The 23030-nt window shown below is 40.4% G+C and overlaps 2 protein-coding genes across 2 annotated transcripts in view; both read right to left on the bottom strand.

Annotated features, from left to right (window-relative positions):
• Window positions 1-873: 873 nt before the first annotated feature.
• med31 (mediator complex subunit 31) lies at window positions 874-5549 on the bottom strand. Its single transcript, XM_056285054.1, has 4 exons — window positions 5283-5549; window positions 4837-4911; window positions 3701-3797; window positions 874-2647 (listed from the first exon to the last, which is right to left on the bottom strand). Exons 1-4 carry the CDS (start codon window positions 5302-5304, stop codon window positions 2434-2436), a joined length of 408 nt encoding a protein of 135 aa, XP_056141029.1. The 5' UTR covers window positions 5305-5549; the 3' UTR covers window positions 874-2433.
• Window positions 5550-6251: 702 nt separating this feature from the next.
• The window catches only part of slc13a5a (solute carrier family 13 member 5a), a 41435-nt gene continuing 24656 nt past the window's right edge, over window positions 6252-23030 (bottom strand). The window contains exons 9-13 of the mRNA XM_056284382.1: window positions 12175-12278; window positions 11564-11685; window positions 8303-8464; window positions 7355-7492; window positions 6252-7054 (exon numbers count right to left, since the gene is read on the bottom strand). Of these exons, the coding sequence (XP_056140357.1) occupies window positions 6926-7054; window positions 7355-7492; window positions 8303-8464; window positions 11564-11685; window positions 12175-12278 (655 nt within the window). The 3' untranslated portion in view covers window positions 6252-6925. The remainder of the gene's footprint in view (window positions 7055-7354; window positions 7493-8302; window positions 8465-11563; window positions 11686-12174; window positions 12279-23030) is intronic.

Below are 23030 nucleotides of genomic sequence, written 5' to 3' on the forward strand. Positions count from 1 at the left end.
GAAACGTCCCCACCGGCAGCCCAGCTCCCGATTCATGCCTCTAACCAGTTACCGTTAGGTGTCACATTGGCCATCCGGGTATTTGTAGGGAACGACCCCCGCCCCACACACACGCGCACACGCACACTCCCCTCAAGACGCGCGAACATCAACATTGTCAGTTATTGCAATTTCACACAATATTGACAGCGGAAGTGGAGAATCACGCCGATTCAGTCGCGAAAATCGTATGACGCGCTGCGAAAAGATCAGAAAAAAGAAATAAAAAGAGCCACGAAACATGTTTATATTTGCCTGACGAGACGTGTTTAGAGAACCCCACGAGTCTAGGCTATTATGTCCTGCTGTGTGTTATATATTTTCATAAGAGTTTGATTTTACATAGATATCCATCCATCCATCCATCCATCCATCCATCCGCCCATCCGCCCATCCATTATCCAAACCACCATGCATTTTCCTATTCAGCTGGTGAAATGCAGGTGGATCACGAATCCCACAATTCGACACCAAAATCACATCTTTTCATGTGCAGAATTATGAAATTACTAAACATTCCAATTGCGGTTATTTTTGCAGACTCTTTAGGGCAATTGTAATTTTTTTGATTTAATTAGAATACATTTATCACAGCTTGCATGCACAAATATGTCGTCAGTAAATCAACTGCAGATAATGTATTTCGTTAAAAACTTTCAAACAAAGGCAAGCGACGTCGTAATTTGGCTTGCCTGTTTGAAAAATCACCTAACTGTTTATAACAAACGCATACGTGTAAGTCATGTAGTTTTGCAGTCTCTCTCTACACATTTACATTACAAACTGAGGATTTGGATGACATACTGAGTGGTTTAGAGTCCATTGTCACAAAAATCTTCAGTTCTTGTCTGTACTCTTTTGTGTTTCCTCTGGGAATTTATTTTTTATTTTTACATGTGATAGGCCCTACAATAAAAAGGTACATTCGTGCCTACAGAAGCAGTTATGCATGCAAATTCAACAGGTATACATCAATCAAATACACCCTCTGAGGTGAGTGAGCTGGCAGCCCACTCTTCCCAAACGTTGATATTGCATGTTTCTGGAAATGTACAATACCAACGTCTGGATTTTTTATCTTTTTTTTTTTTTTTGCAGTGGAGCACTAGTACTGATGTAATACTTAACTAAAGCACTGTCCAAAATTACTGACATGGCCTTTAAATACAAATGTTAAAATTAAAATTGAGCAGAAAATGTGTTTATCATTTAATGTAAACCTTAAATAGGAATATACTGCTTTAACAAGTGTTATATCAGAACCGTCTGTCTTACTAAACTTAATCCAAAAGTCAAAGACCTCTCCAGCTAGCTTGGGAAACAGGAAGTCAGACTGTGTCAGTGATTTAGGAGAAATGGAAAATGAAATTCATTTTGTGAATTTCTGTCTGTTAAATTACGAGCTGAAAATTGGGCATTAAGGAAAGATTACTGTTTCCATGCCTAGCAGTTTTTTTCTTTCGGTTAGGTAATTATGAAAAACTTGATATATGTTTCAGAAGGGGCTTTCTATGGGGAAAACTGTGATACCTGGGAAGACTGACAATGTGCTCCGTTTATTAGATGTCAGCAATTTGTTTAGGAACCTATCTGCCGCTCGCAAATTGCAAAGAAACAAAACAATGCAAACAGAAATGTCTTGAAAGCCTCTGTGAGCTGGTAGCTTCTGCACAAGAAATTGAATTTGAATTACTGAATAGTTGTTTCCAGCCAAAAGTCATTTTAAGCAAACAATCAAAAGCTGTAAAAAAAAAATAAGGGCAAATCATCTGGTTTTAAGAGATTTTACAATCTCCCTGTGCACTGGATATGGTCAGAAACATTCAAGACCAAAAAAAAAGCTATTTATCAAATAATCTCCATCATCAATACATCAACTTGTTCACTGTGAGAGTTCAAAACCTTTGTGCCAGTTTTGTTGGTATTTTTGGCATTTCCATTCAGCTTTTATTTGAAATGTCAAAATGTCCACCAAACAGGTAGAAACACAGCTAATCAGTCATATACAAGTGTCTCTCCCCAATTCACAATACATTGACAATGATCCTTGTATTATATACAAAATTATTTTCCATTGTCTAAACCTGTCCCAAACCTGCCATCAGCAACAAACTAAGAACCCTAAGAAAACCTTTCAATGCCCTAATTTGACCTGTTAACTTCTCTTCAGTGTATTTCTCATCGTTTGAAACCTTACAAAAGAAAAAAACAAAACAAAAAATTATTGTGAATAGTCCATAATTAAACAATTGTGTAGTTGTAGAATGATTTTATTTAAATTCCACACACGCACACACACACACGCACACGCACACACACACACACACACACACACACACACACACACACACACACACACATACAATCCCAACCCCACAGCGTTCATTGTCCTCATCATTTCGCAGCAGCATTGCCATGTGATGCCTGCTGCTGCTGTGGCTGCTGCTGTTCTGCCAGCGCCTGCTGGAGCCGGGTGCGTTTCCTGGAGTAATGCTGCCAATGCAGCAGCTGCTGTTCGTCAATGAACTTGGCACATTGTGCATTGACCAGTTCTTTCCTGAAATGCTCGTACTGCAACAGCTCCAGCATGTGCAGGCAGTGGGGGTACCTGTGCAAGGCGAAAACCAGGAAGGACAATACTGATGTCAGAATGTGAAAGTGACAGCTTTCTTAATTCAACTTTTATGATTTTGCCAAATTCGAACATGTTATCTATCAGCAGTGTCCTGCTTTACAGTCCACATATTCTTACTGGGCAACTGTCCAGTACATCAATAGTCTTTGCTATTTGAGCTCCAGTGGGGGAGTTGGGATATGTGCCATGCTAACCAATATTTAATAGGATAAAAGGACACATTAGCTAGTAGATTTACACTCTGGTTAGTCTTTTTTTTAGCAGCTGGAGTCGTTTTTAATACTCAGTAAAAAAGTATGTAAAGAGGCTTCCAGCTGATATAGCCAGAAGAAATGCAGTTTGGCAGGCAATTTCCATATAAACACAGAAAATTACCTGCCAATTCTGATTCTGAATCACTTCTGATTAAAGCAGTTGGAATGTTCATTACCAAGGATTTAAAACCATATTCTGTGGTGGATATGGGGATAGTTTAAAAACAAATTTATCTTTCAGTGCTGTTGCTGTTTTTTTATATAAGTTACAGTCTGGTCAGACATTACAATTAAAGAAAAAAAAACAGCAGCTGGTTTTCTCTATAAATAAAGACTGTACAGAGCATAAAGGATCCAGAATTGGCCTTAACAGTGCCCTCAAAATGAAAATTCAAATCAACCGGTAAATTTTGAGAATTGTTACATCTCAAATTTTTACCATTTGTTTACTTTTTCTTTTGTTCCAGATCGATGCACTGTTTTGAGTCTGCTTGAAGTTGCAAAATTGAATTTCCTTACAACAATTAGAAAAATTATTCTATCTCATTTTTTATCAGTACTAAAACTTTTAATTTATATGGAATTTCAACTACGGAGTAAAACAGTAAACATGTTGATATAAGCGGCAAGATGTGCACTGCAACAATTTGAGTTCTCAAATCTCAGACTAACATTCTGAACTCAATTTTGATTTCGACATATACTCATCAATATGTCATAACTTTCTTGTCCCATTATTGAGTATCCCTTCAAGGGTACAAGGTTGTCTTACTTGAGGAACTTGGCGTACTCTGGTTCCTTCCAGTACAAAAGGTACTTCAGATAGTTGACAAAGGGCTTCTCTCGTAAATATCCCCTCTGAGCCAGAACTGGTGATTAAAACAAAGACACAATTTTTTTGCTTTATAAACTGATAGTAACATATTAAAAGAAAGAATGTGGTATTATCCAAGTACCACATGGATTTAACCTATTTTTAATCAACCACCCACAGTGAGTGGATTAACAATTTTACCAGCGAGTTCAATTTCTTTGGTTTTTCTTCAGAGTAAAAAACAAAAAGAAACGGCTTGGTAACTACCTAAAGGGAGCTGCCAAGAAAGCTAACTGTAAAGATGACATTATTTGCTATGCTAGGAAAGGACTATGAAGAGACTCTTGTCTTGCAAACGTCTTGCCAATTAATGATAACGGAATCATAATATTTAATCCATCTGTTACCATATGTATTCTATGTGAATGAAGTTATTTTGCTGATTTTTCATAAAAACATATCACCAGATATCCAGAATATAAAAGAAAATAAGATGTTCCTGTGATTTTCAGGCTATGGAGGGTGGCAGAGGTTTCACCTTGTGAGAGTTAATTTGTTGAATTGCCAGTAATTTGTAGCTTTTAAAGAACTGCAAAAGAGTAGCAATTTTTTTTATTGTGTATTATTTAAGATTTTTTGTATGAAACAAACATTTAAAGCTTAACTGTGGTTTGAATTTCCTAAGAACTGTTCTACAGGAGTTAAAGCAACCTGCCCATCTGAACGAATATGTTGTAATACCTTGTGGTAAAATGGTACTCCCAATAAATGAAATGAGGTAAACTTTGTTTAAAACTACCAGTCCAAAACACCTTAAGATTTTCTTGGTCTCTGAAAGGGTTCTACAAAGAATCAACCACAGGACTGTAGAAAATAATGGCTAGCACAGAGAGTGGGCCACCCTCCAGTGTTCCCTTTGCTATATCATGCATGGCCAGTTTGGCTGTTCAGTTTTCATTGTTCACCAACTACTTTACCATAATTAGGATATTATAGCAGAAAAGGCCAGCTGATTGATTAGAGAACAAAAGTGACTTGTGAGATTTGTAATTTAGCTATAACGTAAAGGTTTATGGTTTCCTGCTTTCACTCACAGTTCAGGTAATTTGGATTGGCCAGGCACTGAACAAATTCCAGTTCGGACTGGAAGCGATTCCTGCCCTGCTCCTCTGCAATGTTGGGAAGACAAAAACAGAAGAAGAAAAAAAAACATATCACTGCGTGACTTCAAAACAAGTAACATCATGGAAACATGTATTTATTTGCATCTATTAGATGGAAAACCGTTTCCCTAGGTTCTGATACATCTGTATTACATTTAAGCCATATGGGTAGTTTTAACAACTACGAGCAACTGCAATATTTACTCCTAAAACCATCACTGTCCGATAAGATAAACTATTGTCACGACATACTCAATCATTTTAACAGTTAAGGAATCACAACGTTAACTAATAATCACGATGGCTGGTATTGTTAACGTTATTTTTGGTTCGAAAACTAGCTTAGCCTAGCCACTGGCAATAAAATGTCATCAAACCTGTTTCCATAACACCTGCCATGGGTAAAATGAGGTCCAAATACGTTTTTTTGTCGTGAATATATTTGTCAAAATACGCAAATATATTTTGGTTACTCTCTCTGAGGTGTTCTCTAGCTGATCAACAGTAAGCTGCCATGTTTGCCGGAAACGGGCGATCAAAGGATCCACGTCAGTTTACGACACTTGCTTTTCCCATCTCTGACCACAAGAGGGCAATGACCAATAACTAACCACGAACCAAACCGTGACAGGACGAGCAGGCTTTTTTCCTTTGTTTTGTGAATTTGGAATTTCGAACTCGCTTCTTCTTCTTCTTCTTCTTCTTCTTCTTCTTCTTCTTCTTCTTCTTCTTCTTCTTCTTCTTGTTTTTTTTTTTTTGCTCATGGGAATTTTCACTTGGTAATTTTCTGCAGCCAGAAGAATACATTGTCAATTGCTTACAAAAAGTTGATGGTCACAGCTGAGTCTGAATCAGTTCCTAAGTGCTAAATGGATCCATTTGGGTCTCAGGTGCCCCAGGATAATTGCCCTGGTTGTTCTGCTGGTCTGCATAGACACCTGTCTGGAACATTGCTGTTTAGTTGTGCTTTCTTCATAGAGATGAGTGAAGAGAAAGTGTTTCTTTTAGCGAGGGGGGCAGTGGACTGTAAACTTCTATGTGGAAAATTGCAGATGTATTTGTATCTGTTCATGTTTTTGGGTGAGTGTCTGTTAATGTGCATATACTTGGGGGTGATTACATGCATTCATATGTACCTGTTCAAAGAGCCAGTCAAAGAGTGTGTGTGCATATGCATGTATTTTGTATGGAATTTTTGTGTCTGTGCCTTTGTGTGTGTGTTAGTGTGTGTTAGTGTATGTACATTTTAGATTTTCTGACGTCAATAAGAAACTTCTCACTTCCATCAAAGTTTACATGATTTCAAAAAATGACTTGGTCACAGTGGAAATAATGCAAACTTTCAATTTGAGTTACGTAAATCTTGTCCAGGAAAAAAAAATCTTTCTCGAAAAATACAAGTTTGAGTGAAGAACAAAGGCTACACTAATACTGAAGAGTCACAATGGTCAACAGTCAAACTTAAGCTGAGGTCAAACATCTGCTGCAAATAGTTGTGCTAACATGAAGAGTTTTACACCTATTACAGAGACCATTAACCTATTGTGCCCACAGATATTTCATAAGCATCTTTAGAGATACAAGTTTATTAACACGAAACAAAACTGTTAGAAACAGGACAGCGCAAAAATGTACCTACGTACAATATAAATTTCTTCACATAAAAATACAATGTTATTCCACAAAATGCCACACTTTTAAATATATAACTGTAAGTAAGAGTTTTTTTGTAAATTATAAAAAAATCATTATCATTTACAACAATAAACAAAATTTTTTATGTGTTTGGTCATGGCACATACGTCAATGTATATATAACAGAGTAAGACCATGTCTTAATGGCAATGACATTGTGAGCATGGTGTGAGAGTACTTAATTCTTAGAGGTATTTACAGATATAGCAGGGTGATCTCCTCTTACTAAACATCTTAGCCAAGTTTCTGTGTTGGCATCCTAGTTTGACAGCACACGTGTAGTCACATAGTCCTTGTGTTTTGGTAAAATAGAAGCACACTATTCCTAGACAGCCAGTGTGGTATTTGCCCAGGAGGGGAAGGTGTCCAGATGAAACAGGATTCGACCCCAGCTGTTGATAGCCAGGGTGATGCAGAGAATCCCAATGATGTTCATCACCACACCTGTTCTAGCCTGCAAGGTAGAGAAATTAGGAGAGAATGAATAAGAGTGTAAAAGAGGAGGGGGGTGAAGACAGGCAAGGACACGGATTGAAGAAGAGAGCAAGATGTGTTCATGAAGAAGAGAAAATGGTTGACATAAAGGTGAGAAAGTGAAATGGAAGTGAAACTTTTTGCCCTAAGCTAGTCACTACCAACTACTTACAGAGAGAGGCCAAAGTGTTGCTGAATAATGCATACAGGCGAGTATCATTCAATAATTTTTTTTTAATATTAAAAAAAGTTCCTTTTAAAAACTTTGTGGAAAACTCACCATGTCAGACACTTTGAGATAGCCATAGGAAAAGACAATGGCATTAGGGGGCGTGGCCACTGGTAGCATAAAGGCAAAGGAGGCACTGAGGGTGCAGGGGACCATCACATACAACGGGTTCACGCCAATGGACTGGGACTGAGAGGGGAGACACAAACAGTATCAGAATCTGCAGTTTTACACAAACAGGAGTTTGCACAAAAAATAAATTTGTTTTGGTGGGTTCCTTAAATGATTGCCCCAGTCTGAGCCATATTAACAATTATGTGCGACTCTAGTCAGAGTAAATACACTAAGAACAGTACTGAAACATTACTATGCAGCAATACACAAAGGGGTGCAGGCAGACACACACACACACAGGCACAAAAAAGATTTTTCTTCAGTTAACTAAAATTGAAGGGTGAGACAGGCACCATTGTTTATACAGTAAAAGTTCTCTAGGACTCTATGCAAATTGAAAAATGGAATAAAAATGCTGGTAACATTATGAGGCTGGTAGGCATAAATGATGTACCGGAGCAACATTCGCCGGTTTGCTGCACTCTGAAAGTACCAAGATGGTCAAATGTGGGCTTACAAGATAATACATCTTCTATACTGAATGTTCAAAATGCATAAGATTAGAACGTATCGACATAAATGTTTGTGTGTTCTTGTACTTCTATCTTTGTGAGGACCAATTTGAGTTTTAACCCTCAGTGTTGACATTTTTGCAAAGTGAGGACATTGTGTCCATTCCTCACCTCTTTAAAGGCCTAATTTAGGGTTAGGACTTTTGTCGTTGGTTAAGGTTAGCATTAGGGTTAGGTTAAAGTTAGGGTAGGAGTTAAGGTTAGATATGTAGTTCTGATGGTTAGGTTAAGGGCTTTGGAATATGAAGGGTTCTCACAAAGATAGAAGTACAAGTGTGCGCGCACGTGTGTGTGTGTGTGTGTGTGTGTGTACCATGGAGGCCAGGATGGGCAGGAAGAGTGTTGCGGTCGCAACGTTGCTGGCACACTCAGTGAAAGTGGCGACGAGGAGACACAAGACTATGGCGATGGCCCAGGAGGGAATGGAGTGGAGAGGGGTCATCTGAGCCCCCAGCCAGCGAGACAAACCAGACTCCTGGTGATACAGCAAATCAACCGAGTTATCTAGTCAGACCATCTTATATGTAAAAAATCATGTAGTACTTGATATTGTTAAATGTATTTTTTTTATTTCTTCTGTTGATTTTTATTTTCAAGCCTCTCAGAACATATTTTTTATTGACACTTTTTGACAGGTCAACAGAACAGAAAAGACGTTATAATACATCATAGCATTCAAAAGACATGTTCATTGTCCCCTCTTTTTTTAAACTGAAAACACAGATAACATCCTATCAACCAAAACAAAGGGGAGTAGAACAGAAATTATTCCACAAACAGACATTTCTCCCCTTAAATTAACCCAGCCATTCAATACAGCTTCAACATTAAGATTAAGATTAAGATGCACTTAAGCCCCGTGGAGAAATTCGTCCTCTGCGTTTAACCCGTGCTAACAGTGCCTGAGGACCACCTCCAGTTCTTCTTCTATTGCCTCGGTCAGGATCACAGACCTATTGACCCTATCATTTTGTGTTAACCCTAACATACATATCTTTTGATTAGACACAACTGTGGACAACACAAAACAAACACTGCAGTGAAGACAGCAAAAAAGGGCCAAAAAGTCCCTTGAGTATACCAATTACATCTGAATCCACCAAGCCATTATAGCAGGTGCTCGTACAAATTTAGCCAGATATTCCTTCCATTAAGGCCAGAAAGGAGCCCCACACTCGTTGGAATATCTCTTCTCTCCAAATGTCGCCATTTTTGTCATCAGCTCAATCCATTACTTAAAACAACATGGGCTAGACGAGTTCCAGTGTCTCAACATTATCCTACGTCCTGTTGTTGTAGCCAGACGAACCCATAGCTTCTTTCATTCATTCACAATGATATTGTCCTGTAACCAACCCAGAATACAGAAAGCTGGATATTTAATCAACCGTAACTTAAACAATGTATTCAGGAGAGTAATAACGTCCTCCCATAGCTGCTCATGTTTCTCATAGAAATACACGCGTACAAGAGGACCAGCTTCTTTCCCACATGTCCAGCAGGTGGCACTGTTCCATAGTTATAATTTAACTTACTTGGGGTCCAGTAGCTTCTATTTAGCACTTTATAATGAATAAATTGAGATTGTGCTTCGCGCGAACAAGTATGCCAAGAGGCAACAAACTTTTCCCATCTGTCTTCTGCAATTGTTTTCACCCAGACCCTTTTTCCCAAATTTATTCTCAAACCTTCCAATCGGGGTAAATGTACCTCTCAAATAAGCCCATAAAACTTGGAAGCGCCACCATTTTTTTTTTACCAGAATCAGAATCAGAATCAACTTTATTGGCCAAGTGTGCCTGTGCACACGAGGAATTTGACCAGTTCACAGCAGCTTCTAGCACTTGCAGACATCGCTCACACACACAAAAAAGAAAAAGAAAAAAAAAGAAAGAAAAAAACAAACAGAAGAAATAAAGAGAACAACAACAGGACATTGGAGGCAACATGTATGCACAACAGTATGTCACTACTATAGAGAGTTTTGTTATGGCTGAGTAATCAACAACCTATGTCCATATATTATACCATATTGCTTATATATCATATTGCCCATATACTATATCATATACCATACCACAACCCCACAACCCATCATGCCCATATACAAGTCAAGTCAAGTCAAGTCAATTTAGCCCAAAATCACAAATTACAAATTTGCCTCAAGGGGCTTTACAGCAACACAACATCCTGTCCTTAGACCCTCGCATCGGATATGAAACAACCCCCTAAAAAAAGAAGAAGAAAAAAAACCTTTAACAGGGAGAAAAAATAGGAAGAAACCTCAGGAAGAGTAACAGCATATAGCAACAATGCTATATACTCCCACTATATTACACTATATTATCTTATGTACCAGAGGTATACACTATACTATATTCACCTACCATCCACATCACAACTGCATACTATATTATATACCTATGTTACAACCACAACAATAACAGCAATGATTTGTAACAAGTATACAGCAGTTGAATGAGTATTTACAATTATAAATTTTTGCTAAGTTATGTGGAACAACTCCTGAATCCTACCAGGAGGGTCAAGATTATTATTATTATTTTTATAGTGGTCAGAACACAATGCCTGATCTGTACAAAATTACAAAAGTTCTCATGATTAAGATTATATTAACTCTGAATTTCATCACCTCCGTCCATTTTCACTAACCAAGTCACCAAGAAGATGGATTCCAGATCTGGCCAAATTCTCCCACATAATAGTTTTATGCCTATCAATGTTTGCTATGCCAGACCGAGGCTTCGGGAGTAAGATATGGACTAGCTTCTATCATTTGGTGAGTCCTTGTTCAAGTTTCTTGGAAAAAAAACACCAAAAAAACAAAAAACAAAACACAATACTGGATTCTTAAAAGGTACTGGTCTTCCCATGTGGGTCAGCAAAGCCTCCAAAGAAGTTTGGGCTACTAATTATTCTTCCCTGAGCACATTTTAACTTTAGAGCCATGCTCACGTTTCTTCGTCCACACTCCATGCCCTAACTGAGTACATCAACGAGTGACTATATGAGTGACTAAGTGACTAAGTGAGTTAATTTCTAGGATTTCTAGGTACATCACACACACACACACACACACACACACACACACACACACACACACACACACACACACACACACACACACACACACACACACACACACACACACACACACGTGTGTGTGTGTGTGTGTGTGTACTGTATGTGATTGTAAGTGTGTTTGGGTTACAAGGATAGATAGATAGATAGATAGATAGATAGATAGATAGATAGATAGATAGATAGATAGATAGATAGATAGATAGATAGATAGATAGATAGATAGATAGATAGATAGATAGATAGATAGATAGATAGATAGATAGATAGAAAATTACTAAACCACTTGTTAACCTGGTAAGCATTTAAGCTAGTAAGCATTACTTACAAGCTACAAAATAAAATTAATGTTTAAGTTTTATTTTTATTACATTTGCCTGAAATACATACATGCATAGATACATACATACATACATACATACATACAGACACAGTCACACACACACACACACGACTAGGCACACATCTTCACCTCGCTGCCCTTGGCCAGGGCAAAGCCTCCCCCCAGCAACAGCACAATGTTCCAGGGCATCTTCCTCTGAGTCACCTGCCAGGTCAGCAGGGCAGGAGCTGGCTCACGGCCCACCCAAAACTCTGATTAAAAAAAATAAAATAAAAATCATTCGATCAGGGGCAATTACAGCATTCATGTTTGGAAATCAGCATTTTGATGGTCTTTGTCTTTTTTTGTTCACATTTGTAAATCTGTCTGTCTGTTTGTCTGTCTATCTGTCCAGCTGTTTGGATGTCTATCCATCCATCAATCTTTGCTAACAGTATACTGAAAGCTGTAGCCACGGATAATGTTGAATAGCCAGCTGGTTTAAAGAAAGATTGTCATAAGCGTTTGCCGGCTTACTGTTCCCAACAAGCATATGGCCTAATCTTGGGATTTTGTGTCTCAACATGCTCTTTCAAATCCACGAGATCATTTACAAAACACAAAGTTTTTCATGTCAGTGTGTGCCTGTGTGTGTGTGTGTGTGTGTGTGTGTGTGTGTGTGTGTGTGTGTGTGTGTGTGTGTGTGTGTGTGTGTGTGTGTGTGTGTGTGTGTGTGTGCGTATACACTAGCGTGCGTGTACCTGCGTCAGTACTCCTCCAGCAGCAGAGGTGACGGGGGGGCTCAGAGGGCAAAACAAACAGCAGCACAGCCACAAACACTGCCACTGTCGCATCTGTCACAAACCTACAGAGAGAGAGCGAGAGAGAGAGAGAGACAGAGAGAGAGAGAGAGACAGAGAGAGAGACAGAGAGAGAGAGAGAGAGAGAGAGAGAGAGAGAGAGAGAGAGAGAGAGAGAGAGAGAGAGAGAGAGAGAGAGAGAGAGAGAGAGAGAGAGAGAGAGAGAGAGAGAGAGAGAGAGAGAGAGTTGGTGAGGGGAGAGAATGTGAGAAAGACAGAGGAAAGGGAAGGAGCAAGACAGAGACAGGGAGAGACAGGTGAGGGGCGCACATGCAAGAAGAAATTATTTATCTGACAAAAAAAGAAGCTTCGCTCTTTTACATCCCCAAAAAGCTGATGTTTGGGGAGATGGAAGAATTTCGATTGAGTCGTAAGATTGATTTTCTTGAAAAATCAGAAATGTAACGTACCATTGATCTGCTGCCAAAATCAACACCGCCCGTCTCTCCCCCTCGGTAGGTTGTGAAATGCAAGCTCGTTGCTTATCTTTTATCAGGGCACATGTTCCCCGTAATTTCATGAATGTGGATTTCACCGCAGAGGCCAAGGGTTCTGAATTGTCTTGTACTACATGACCAAAGGTACTGAATAATCTTTGATTCAGACTCCAAAGTATTGTTTTAAGTGAAGGAGTAGTTTCAACCCAAAACTTTATAAATCAACCTCAGAAAGGAAACTATTGCCCCAGGTCCACTGCTCATTATCCAAAGAAATGCAGAGGTAAACATCCTAAAAAAACAACATTATTCTGAAAATATTGGTGAAGGTAAATGTATGTTGAACAGTAGGGGGGGGGGTGAATAGAGCATTTTGCCCTGGAAGAAGCGAACAGACACACTTTCTATAGTAAAGGATCCATATGAGGCTATGCTACAGAATTTAAAATCAGTTCAATTCAAACTTCTCTAAACAAATTCTGGCATTATCGTAAAGCACACTGTGGATTAAAATTCATAATTATAGTACTCAAAGCACTATAATGTTGTTACTCGTTTGTCTGTTCTTTTGAAAACAAAAGAAGATATACTCTCCAAACTATTGAGTGCTGATGTGATTCATCCTGGTAGACCATTATTTTGTGGGTTTACTTCACGATATTGAATCAGGATCTGAATTCCAGCTGGTATCAAAATTATTCCCTTTCTTCCAGAACAGGTTGCATTATCTAAACACTTGAACAGTTGTTTATAACCTTTGATAAAATCTGAAACATGGATATACGTATGTGTTCGCTCTGAGCCATTTAATGTGAAAACTAGAAGAGTGCACTCTGCAGATCCCCGCCAGGCGTACCTCCCCTTCCCCGGTGCTCAGATTTGGGAGTGTAAAACAGGTTGTGCAAAGGCTTTGAATCACTGCGACCACGAGAGGTCCTTGATACCTTGATCCTCATAAACTCATAACTGTGCACAAAAATTATTAGGCTGACGGACTGTTATATATTGTAGTTAGTCCGCCGCCCACTAGGGGGGGCAGTAGAAGGGAGAAGTAAAAACAATACATGTAAAAAAGAGAGGAAAATAAACAGGGCTGGCCAGCTGTGCAGCGACCAGGACAAATACCCGCGTGATTTTGTTCGTACCCGTTTTTCGGGAACTCTGCCTCTGATCGGTTAGTACTCGTTGCCTCCGTTAGTTAGGTTGGTTAAGGTTAGGGTTGGGGTGGGGTTAGGGATAGGGTTAGCCAATCAGAGACAGAGTAGGGGCGGGTCTTCCCGGAATCCAGGTGGGAAAAATAATCACGCCACGTAGTTCCCGATATGGTGATGGCGTCCGGGTGGCGTAACGGTGTATTCCGTTGCCTACCAACACGGGATGGCCGGATTGAATCCTCGTGTTACCTCCGGCTTGGTTGGGCGTCCCTACAGAGTTGGACGTGTCTGCGGGTGGGAAGTCGGATGTGGGTATTTGGCGTGATTTTTTTTCGTACCCGTTTTCCGGGAACTCTACACCGCGTTATTATTTTTCCCACCTGGATTCCGGGAAGACCCGCCCCTACTCTATCTCTGATTGGCTAACCCTATCCCTAACCCCACCCTAACCCTAACCTTAACCAAACTAACCAACGGAGGCAACGAGTACTAGCCAATCAGAGGCAGAGTTTCCGGAAAACGGGTACGAAAAAAAATCACGCAACTACGTGAGCGACGCGAAGGCAAAGTTACATCACGCGTGAGTAGGCGGCGTAGCCAGCGAGAGTGACACCAAGTGAAGCATCGGCGACAAAACGATACTAAGATGTCGGTCTTTGGAAAAGTGGATGCGTTTGGAGTAGATACGTGGACAGACTGGAGTTTTATTTCGAGGCAAATGAGGTAACGGAAGAAAAGACAAAACAGGCCATTCTTTCTGCGTGCGGCAGCACACTGTGCGGGCTGATAGTGCGCCACTGAAATCACGTTTGCGGTCCTAGTTAAATGTGTAGGTGAAAATTTCGAGCCCAAGCCAAACGAAATTGTGGAGAGATTTAAATTTCAGTCCTGTACAAGAGGAACAGGTGAAGCCGTTTTATCGTATGTGGTTAGATTAAAACATCAAGTCACACAATGTGGCTTCGGTACTACAATAGAGGAGCGACTGAGAGATCAGTTCGTTTGGGACATAGGCTGTGAACAGATACATCTCCTCCTACTGGCAATCTCTGGTTTGACATGGAAGTCTGCCCATAATACAGCCATAGCACTGGAAGCAGCAGATAAAGGTGCACAAACCCTGCAGCCTATACCCCAAGTTAATCAGGTAGCAAACCCCGTGTCAGTTACACATGCACGACAAGGGACAAAGTCAACAACATGCTATCGCTGTGGGTGTCTACACACAGCTGACGACTGCAGGTTTAAAGACTTAGAGTGCCATTACTGTAAAAAACGGGGTCATATTGCCCATACGTGTAGGCAGCGGATAAAGGACAAAGGCAAGCAGACTCGGACGCTGGGCTCAAGGAAAGCTCATTGCATGTCAGAGTGTTCTCCATCGTCGGCTGTAGAGGAAGGGGAGGAACAGGCTGATTACCTTTTGGTGCTGAAAGACAGACCACATGGCCCACTAGTGATAACAGTGGAGCTGAACAACTGCCCAGTGCATTTTGAAGTGGAAACGGGAGCATTTCGTACGGTTATAGGTGACGAGTGTTTTACCAGACTACAAGCCACAGGGTTGGAGTTGCAGCCTTCGACAGTTGTGCTGAGGTCTTTCACGGGGGAGAAGGTCGATGTCCAAGGCAAAACTAAGGTGAATGAGCACTATAAGGGCCAGACAGCACAGCTGAACGTGCTGGTAGTCCGCAGCTGAGGTCTGAATCTGCTAGGATGGGACTGGATTGATGTGTTGCAGCTCAAGTGGAAAGAGCTTTTCAAGCCAATTTTCAAGGGCAATTACAGCATTCATATTTGGAAATCAGCATTTTGATGGTCATGTTGCAACATGTTCTCTTCACACATGATATCTTCAAAGATGAACTTGGGACACTAAAAGGGATGGAAATGCCATATTGATCAAACTGTAAACCCTCGCTATTGTAAGGCCAGACCCATGCCATTTGCTATGCGATCAAAGATTGAAGCGGCACTAGACCGAGTACAAGCAACATGGGTCATCGAACCTGTGACACACTCAGACTGGGCTGCACCGATCATTTGTGGAGATTTGTGGAGACTATAAGCTGACTGCAAACTTAGCTGCAAGACTGGAGCAATACCCCTTGCCAAAAATCGAGAAGCTTTTTGCCAAACTGGCAGGAGGCAGAAGCTACTCCAAACTAGACATGTCCCATGCCTATCAACAGTTGGTGTTGATGGAAGACTCACACAACCTGCTGATTAACACTCACAAGGGGTAATTCCAGTATTCACTGCTGCCTTTTGGGGTTTCATCAGTCTGTGCAATTTTTTCGGCGGACACTGGAGAACGTACTGGCCAGGATCCCACACACAGCGGTATACCTGGATGACATTCTCATCACGGGAGCGACAGAGGAAGATCTCCTTCGAAATCTTGACCTGAGTCCTGGAAGCAGGACTCAGGTTGAAAAAGTACAAATGCGAGTTCATGGCTCCAGCAGTTGAATATTTTGGACACAGGGTATCTGCTGCCGGTCTCCAGTCCCTGGAGAAGAAAGTAAGAGCCATCAAAGAGGCCCCAGCGCCCAAAAATGTGACACAGCTGCGGGCTTACTTAGGAATGATTAATTGCCATGGGCGGTTTCTTCTGGATTTGTCATCAGTCTTAGCCCCACTTCACTGTCTCCTCAAGACAGGTGTAAAATGGGTGTGGGGGTCTCAACAGCATGTAGCATTCCAGAGGTTCAAGGACCTATTGTCAGCATCAATACTGCTGGCACATTATGATCCACAGTTGCCCTGATCATAACATGTGATGGCTCCCCGTACAGAGTTAGAGCAGTTTTGTCACATAGGATGAAGGACAACTCTGAGAGGCCCATCTGCTTTGTGTCCCACTCTTTGTCACCAGCAGAAAATAGCTATTCTCAGCTGGAGAGAGAAGCATGAGCTGTAATTTTTGCTGTGAAGAAGTTCCACCAATATGTGTATGGCTGTAATTGCACCATCCAAACTGACCACAAGCCCCTACTGGGTCTACTAGGTGAGCTTAAAAGCATTCAGCCAGCTGCATCACCGCGCCTTCAGTGCTGGGCACTACTACTGGCTCAATATCAGTATGTCCTCAGATACAGGCCAGGACCCTCCATTGCAAACGCTGATGGCCTCAGCAGGCTTCCCCTCCTAGAAATGCCCAAGGACACACACAGGCCAGCCGAGCTGACATGCTTATTGAAACAGCTTCAGACTGCTCCTATTACTAGTCATCAGCTGAAGCAATGGACTTGTAGGGATCCCATGCTTGCTAAAGTGTGTCGCTTCATCCAAGAGGGATGGCCTGCCATCTGCCCAGCTGAGATTTTACATCCGTACTTCAAAAGGCAGGCTGAGCTCTGTGTGGAAGATGGCATTCTGCTCTAGGGGCTGCGTGTTGTGGAGCCACCACAAGCTCATGAAACCCTGCTGGAGGAGCTTCATGAACCACACCCAGGAATCTCGAGAATGAAGGCAACAGCCAGAGCTCATATGTGGTGGCCTGGATTGAATAATAAAATAGAATTTAAAGTGCAAGCCTGTACTACATGTCAACAGGTATGCAACACCCCTCCTCAAGTGTCAGTCTCACCTTGGGAATGGCCTGGCAAACCATGGACATGCAATCACATAGACTATGCAGGTCCCTTTCTGGGGGAGATGTTCCTGATAGCAGTAGACGTGCATTAAAAATGGCTTGAAGTTTGCCCTGTCTGAATAGCCACGTCAGCAGCAACAATTGAGCACCTAAGGGAGATATTCAGCACTCATGGCCTTCCCCATATGGTTGTGTCAGACAATGCAGCAATTTTCATGAGTGCTGAGTTTAAGGGATTTTTGACATCCGATAGCATAAGACACATAACATCTGCCCCCATGCAAGCCTTCCACAAATGGGTTAGTTGAAAGAGCTGTCCAAACAGTTAAGAGGGCTCTGAAGAAAACCGTAGGCTCAGGAGGATCCCATGGCATATCAAGGTTCTTGGTGGCATACAGATCAACACCACATGCAACAACAGGCATGTCACCAGCAGAGATGTTATTCGGCCATCCTGTCAGAACCAGGTTTGACCTGCTAAGACTGGATGCCCATGCTAAAGTATCCCAGAACCAAGAGCGCATTCTGTACAAAAAACAGTACCAGGCCAACCAGAACACTGGCATCAGGTGCAGAAGTGTGGGTAAGGGATTTCACAAGCCATAAGAAATGGCTACCTGGGGTGGTGATCACCAGCACAGGTCCTGTCTCCTACAGAGTGGAGGTGGAAGACCAGGTGCTTAGACATCATGTAGACCACCTGTTACTAAGAGGAGAGTCAGACAGACGCCACCTGCTCAGTGAAGACCAGCGGCAAAACCCCGAGGCCGACTGGGACACTGATGGCTATGGAGCTGAGCAGTCAACTCAGCCACTGGATACAGAGCCCGAGGACCAGGTACAACGACCACAAGCTTGTCGGGGGGGGGGGGGTGTTGGAAGTGAAGCTGAGCAGTCACCACAGCCGCCCAATACTGAGCCTGATGTTAGGGAGGAGGAATAGGGTACGAGGGCCCTCGCCATTCCTGTAGGTCAAGAAACCCCCCCGAAAAACGTTATATGTAGTTAAAGTGGCCAGAACTTGTTGGGGCACAATAATCCCCATTCTGAGACCTCCAGAGCTGGGACAGTCTTTCAGTGAATATGATGTTATTTGGTTAGACCAATATTTACTCATCTGTGAGTGTTTGTGGGAGTTTATTTCAAAGTAATAGTTGTGCTCAACGAGGGGTGGAGGGATGTTATATCTTGTAGTTAGTCCGCCGCCCACTGGATGGGGGGGGGGGGTGTAGAAGGGAGAAGTAAAAAACAGGAAAATAAACAGCTTTTTTAAATAATAAACTTTATTTACACAATTGAACTTACAAAATGGTCACAATTTCAACAAGGCGGTGCATGCTTGATGTATTGATAAATCATAATATATAAAAAGAAAATACATAAAAGGATAAAGAAATAAAATAAATGCAGACATAAACAAAGTTAAATATAAAAAAAATTACAAATCAAAATAAATCAAATTAATTACATAAGGCTCTAGTTTTCACAGCTTTTGAGTTTGTGCAGAATTTTAGTGTGTCCAGGTAGGATTTTAAGTAAGACATGAAAACAGTAAGGTTGGGTTTCTGTTTTGCAAATTTGCTGGCATGTATGTAGAATTTTGCCAATAGATAAACAAGATTAAATATAGCCGCAAGCGGCGATTAACGGGGTCCAAGCAATTTTACATCTGCCTACCAACCAACATACATGGCTTCTATGTGCCACAAAGAATACGCCTGTCAAGTTTCATGAAGTTCGGCCATTCACACTAGCAAATATTAGCTACTGAATTTTGATTAGCTGTTTGGCGGCCATTTTGGTAATCCAGCCAATCGGCACTTTAGGCAATGTAACCAAATGGGTCCAAGTATAAGTATACCACATTTCAGATTTTTAACTCAAGCGATTCTTGAGATATTGGCATGTGTCAGTTGTAGCGCCCATATGGACGAAATTTCACAAAATTTGGCGTGCTTCCAAAGAATGTTGTGATTGTGCGTGATAAGTTTCGTTAAGTTTGGACAATCACATCACTAGATATAGGCAATAGAATCACTATGGGCCACACCTTAAATTTTGATTGACATGTTACTTCGAAATGGAATGACATATCAAAATTTTTTCGACAACGTTCTATCAGCATTGTCTGGAGATGACGCATACAACATTTCATGCGAATCGAATGAACGGTCTCAGACTAGTTCATTTTACTTTCACTTTCGGTTTTTTGAAAATGGCGGGAAATTTTGGCGGGCGGGAGTTGGCGCGAATAGGTCCGTTACATTCGGGAGCTTGCAAGGAATTAGAGGGAACAATAATTTCTCAAAACTTCCATACAGAGCCCAAGATATGACCCAAAACGTAAATGTGCTTATTGTAGCGCCCCCTAGAGGTGTGTCGATGTAATATACCTTCTCTAAAATTATTAACAGGTCTGGAACCTACCTACTAGGTTTGGTGTCTCTGCAACGTATAGTTTTTGCTGCCCAGATACTGAGTTAGCGTTTCAACTGTGTGGTGACAGAATGAACAACGAGGATCAACATTTAGCCTATATTTTACAATAACAGAATTCACGGGATAACACCTGTGCAATATGTTTCAAAGGCACGTCTCGCACCTTATTTGAAACAAAATAGTTCTTGGGCAATAACCACGTTTTTTACCAGTCTATTGCAATATACAAATTATTCCAAACAAAAATAGAAGCAAGTTCGCTAATTGTGCCCCTCTGGATTATTTCCCTTATACATTTATTATTAGTTTTTCTACTCAACAAAGGACCTGAATTTCCTACGTACAATTCTGGTGGAGTAGTTTGAATGATAATATCTCTGGTTGACGCTGACAACAGAGATTTAATACCTGACGGAATAGCATCAAAGACGATAGCGAATTCTCTAGGAAGTACAGGAATGTTATATTCTGATAAGAATTCACTATAAGTAAACATATGAACTTCCTTGTTAAACAATTGACAGACATGTAGTATGCCATTATCAACCCATTTCTTAAAAAAAACAATGATTTGTGCTTGAAACATATATCCTCGTTATTCCAAATGTAATATTTGTGAGTGGAAACATTATGTTTGTATACCAAGGTCCAGCATAATAGTAACTGTTTATAAAAATTGGAGAGTTTTGCAGGGTGCTTTTCTATATTGTATACATCTTAATATAAAATCAAATCCTCCTAATGCATCACATACATATGTTGATATAAAGTTCCATACCTAATTTGGATTTGCCAAGTTTCTGTTGATCCATTTAATTTTAAAAGTGGAGTATAGAGTATGAAAGTCTAAAACATTGAAACCACCATTGAGCTTGTTAATCATTACATTTTTCGAATGAAATGAGATTTCCTTTTCCATATAAAATCAAACAAGGTCTTATCAATTTTTGTACATCATCTTTTGAGACATTGAGAGCTGAGCTAGCATAGACAAGTCTAGATACACCTTCAGCTTTGGATAGCAAGACTCGTCCAGTTATAGTTAAATCTCTCTGAATCTGTAAATTAAATCTCTGCTGTAGTGAAGAAATAAGGGGATTAAAGTTTTCACTCATTCTTGCAGTTTGGTCTTTAACAACGGTGACCCCCAAGGTATTTGACTTTAAATCTTACAGGAATTCCGGAAACTTCAGCATCACTGCAGGCCTTGATGAGAAGCAATTCATATTTGGATAAGTTAAGCTTGAGACCAGAACCTGAAGAAAATGTATTAAAGAGTTTAACTGCAATATCAATTTGAGATTTATCCTGTAGAAATAGAGTGGTATTGTCCGCTAGCTGACTCAGAGATTATCCTTCCTGCTATTGAGATTCCTTTTAAACTACTCTTTTTAATGTAATAGGCTAAAATTTGCATGGGAAGTAAAAATAAATATGCAGAGATGGGACATCCCTGACAGATCCCCTATTCTCTTCTAAATCTTTTTGTACTTCCATGAAGTAACTTAATCGAACTATTCCCAAAAGCATATAAAGGGCGTATTGATTTTCTAAAATGTTCTCCAAATCCAAATAAATCAAGAGCTTTGAACGTAAATTGATGCTCTATAGACAAACAAACAAACAAACAAACAAACAAACAAATCTTACTTTATTCAGACACAAAGGTAGGTCCATGTTAAAGACAACAACAAAGAAACACTACACAAGACAAGAACACAAAAATAAAGCTAAAAACAGCAGCTCACAAGTCCACAATGATTAAAAGCTATACAGACATTTGTTCCAATGTTTCCAGAAACAAGAGGAGCACCTGGTGTCATTTTGTGTAGGCTCCGTTAACAGCATTATAATGACATTCTTAGAATCAATTAATCGACACATAAATTTGTACATAAAATTCCTCAACACAGCATGAAAAGTGGGAACATTGCTAGCCACAAACATATGACTTGCACTTGTCCATCTTCGAAGCTTGAGCAAGATTCTAAATGCATCATTATATGCTACCTGCAGCTTTTTCATTTTTGCTTGGCTATAATTGCACCACAAGTGGGCTGTATAGAGTGGAGTACAGTAGGCCCTAAAAAGAGCAGTTTTACAGTCATCTGTACACATATGAAATTTGCGTGCCAGCATATTGGCTTGTGCATACAGTTTGCAACACTGGTGCTGCACATCATCATCGTCACATAGATCATTCCTGATGATGTGACCCAGATATCTCATTTTGTTCACCACATTTAGTGCTTGGTCTGCCAAGAAGAATGAGGGAAAATTTTGCTTCTTATCCTCCTTGGTTTTAGCAGTCATGACAACACTCTTTTTAGAGTTAAATTTAATGTCATGCTGCACACCATAACTTGAGCAGACTCTGAGCAGTTGCTGTAAGCCAGCACTATAAGGGGACAGTATTACTAAGTCACCAGCGTACATCAGATGGTTAATAAAATTATCCCCCACCATACAGCCAGTCTTACACTCTTAACCTTTTGGAGAGATCATCCATATACATGTTGAAGAGAACAGGTGACAGTATTCCACCTTGTTGGACCCCATTGGTCACTGGGAAGGGTGCAGATATACTCTTACCCCATCTGACTTGCATGGTTTGATATGAATACCAAAAATGCAAGATCCTTATCAAATAAGAGGGGACCCCTCGCTCTTGTAATTTAACAAATAATTTACCATGATTAACTCGGTCAAAAGCTTTTGATGCATCTAAAAAACACATAAATATTGTAGTGTTACGTCTTCTATATTTACTAACAACTTCCTTCAGTGCATATATGCACAAATCTGTGCTGTGTTTATTTTTAAAGCCAAATTTATTTTCAGTAGTTGATATACAGTGCAACCGGAAAGTACTCACACCCCTTCACTTTCCCCACATTTTGTTATGTTACAGCCTTATTCCAAAATGGATTAAATTCCTTTTTTTCTCATCAATCTACATACAATATCCCATAATGACAAAGCGAAAAAGGTTTTGTAGAAATCTTTGCAAATTTATTAAAAATAAAAAACTGAAATATTGCATGTACAAAAGTATTCACACCCTTTACTCAGTACTTGGTTGAGGCACCCTTGGCAGCGATTACAGCCTCAAGTCTTCTTGGGTACGAA

The sequence above is a fragment of the Lampris incognitus genome, chromosome 8 (genome assembly GCF_029633865.1).
Source record: "Lampris incognitus isolate fLamInc1 chromosome 8, fLamInc1.hap2, whole genome shotgun sequence".
Taxonomy (NCBI): Eukaryota; Metazoa; Chordata; class Actinopteri; order Lampriformes; family Lampridae; genus Lampris; species Lampris incognitus.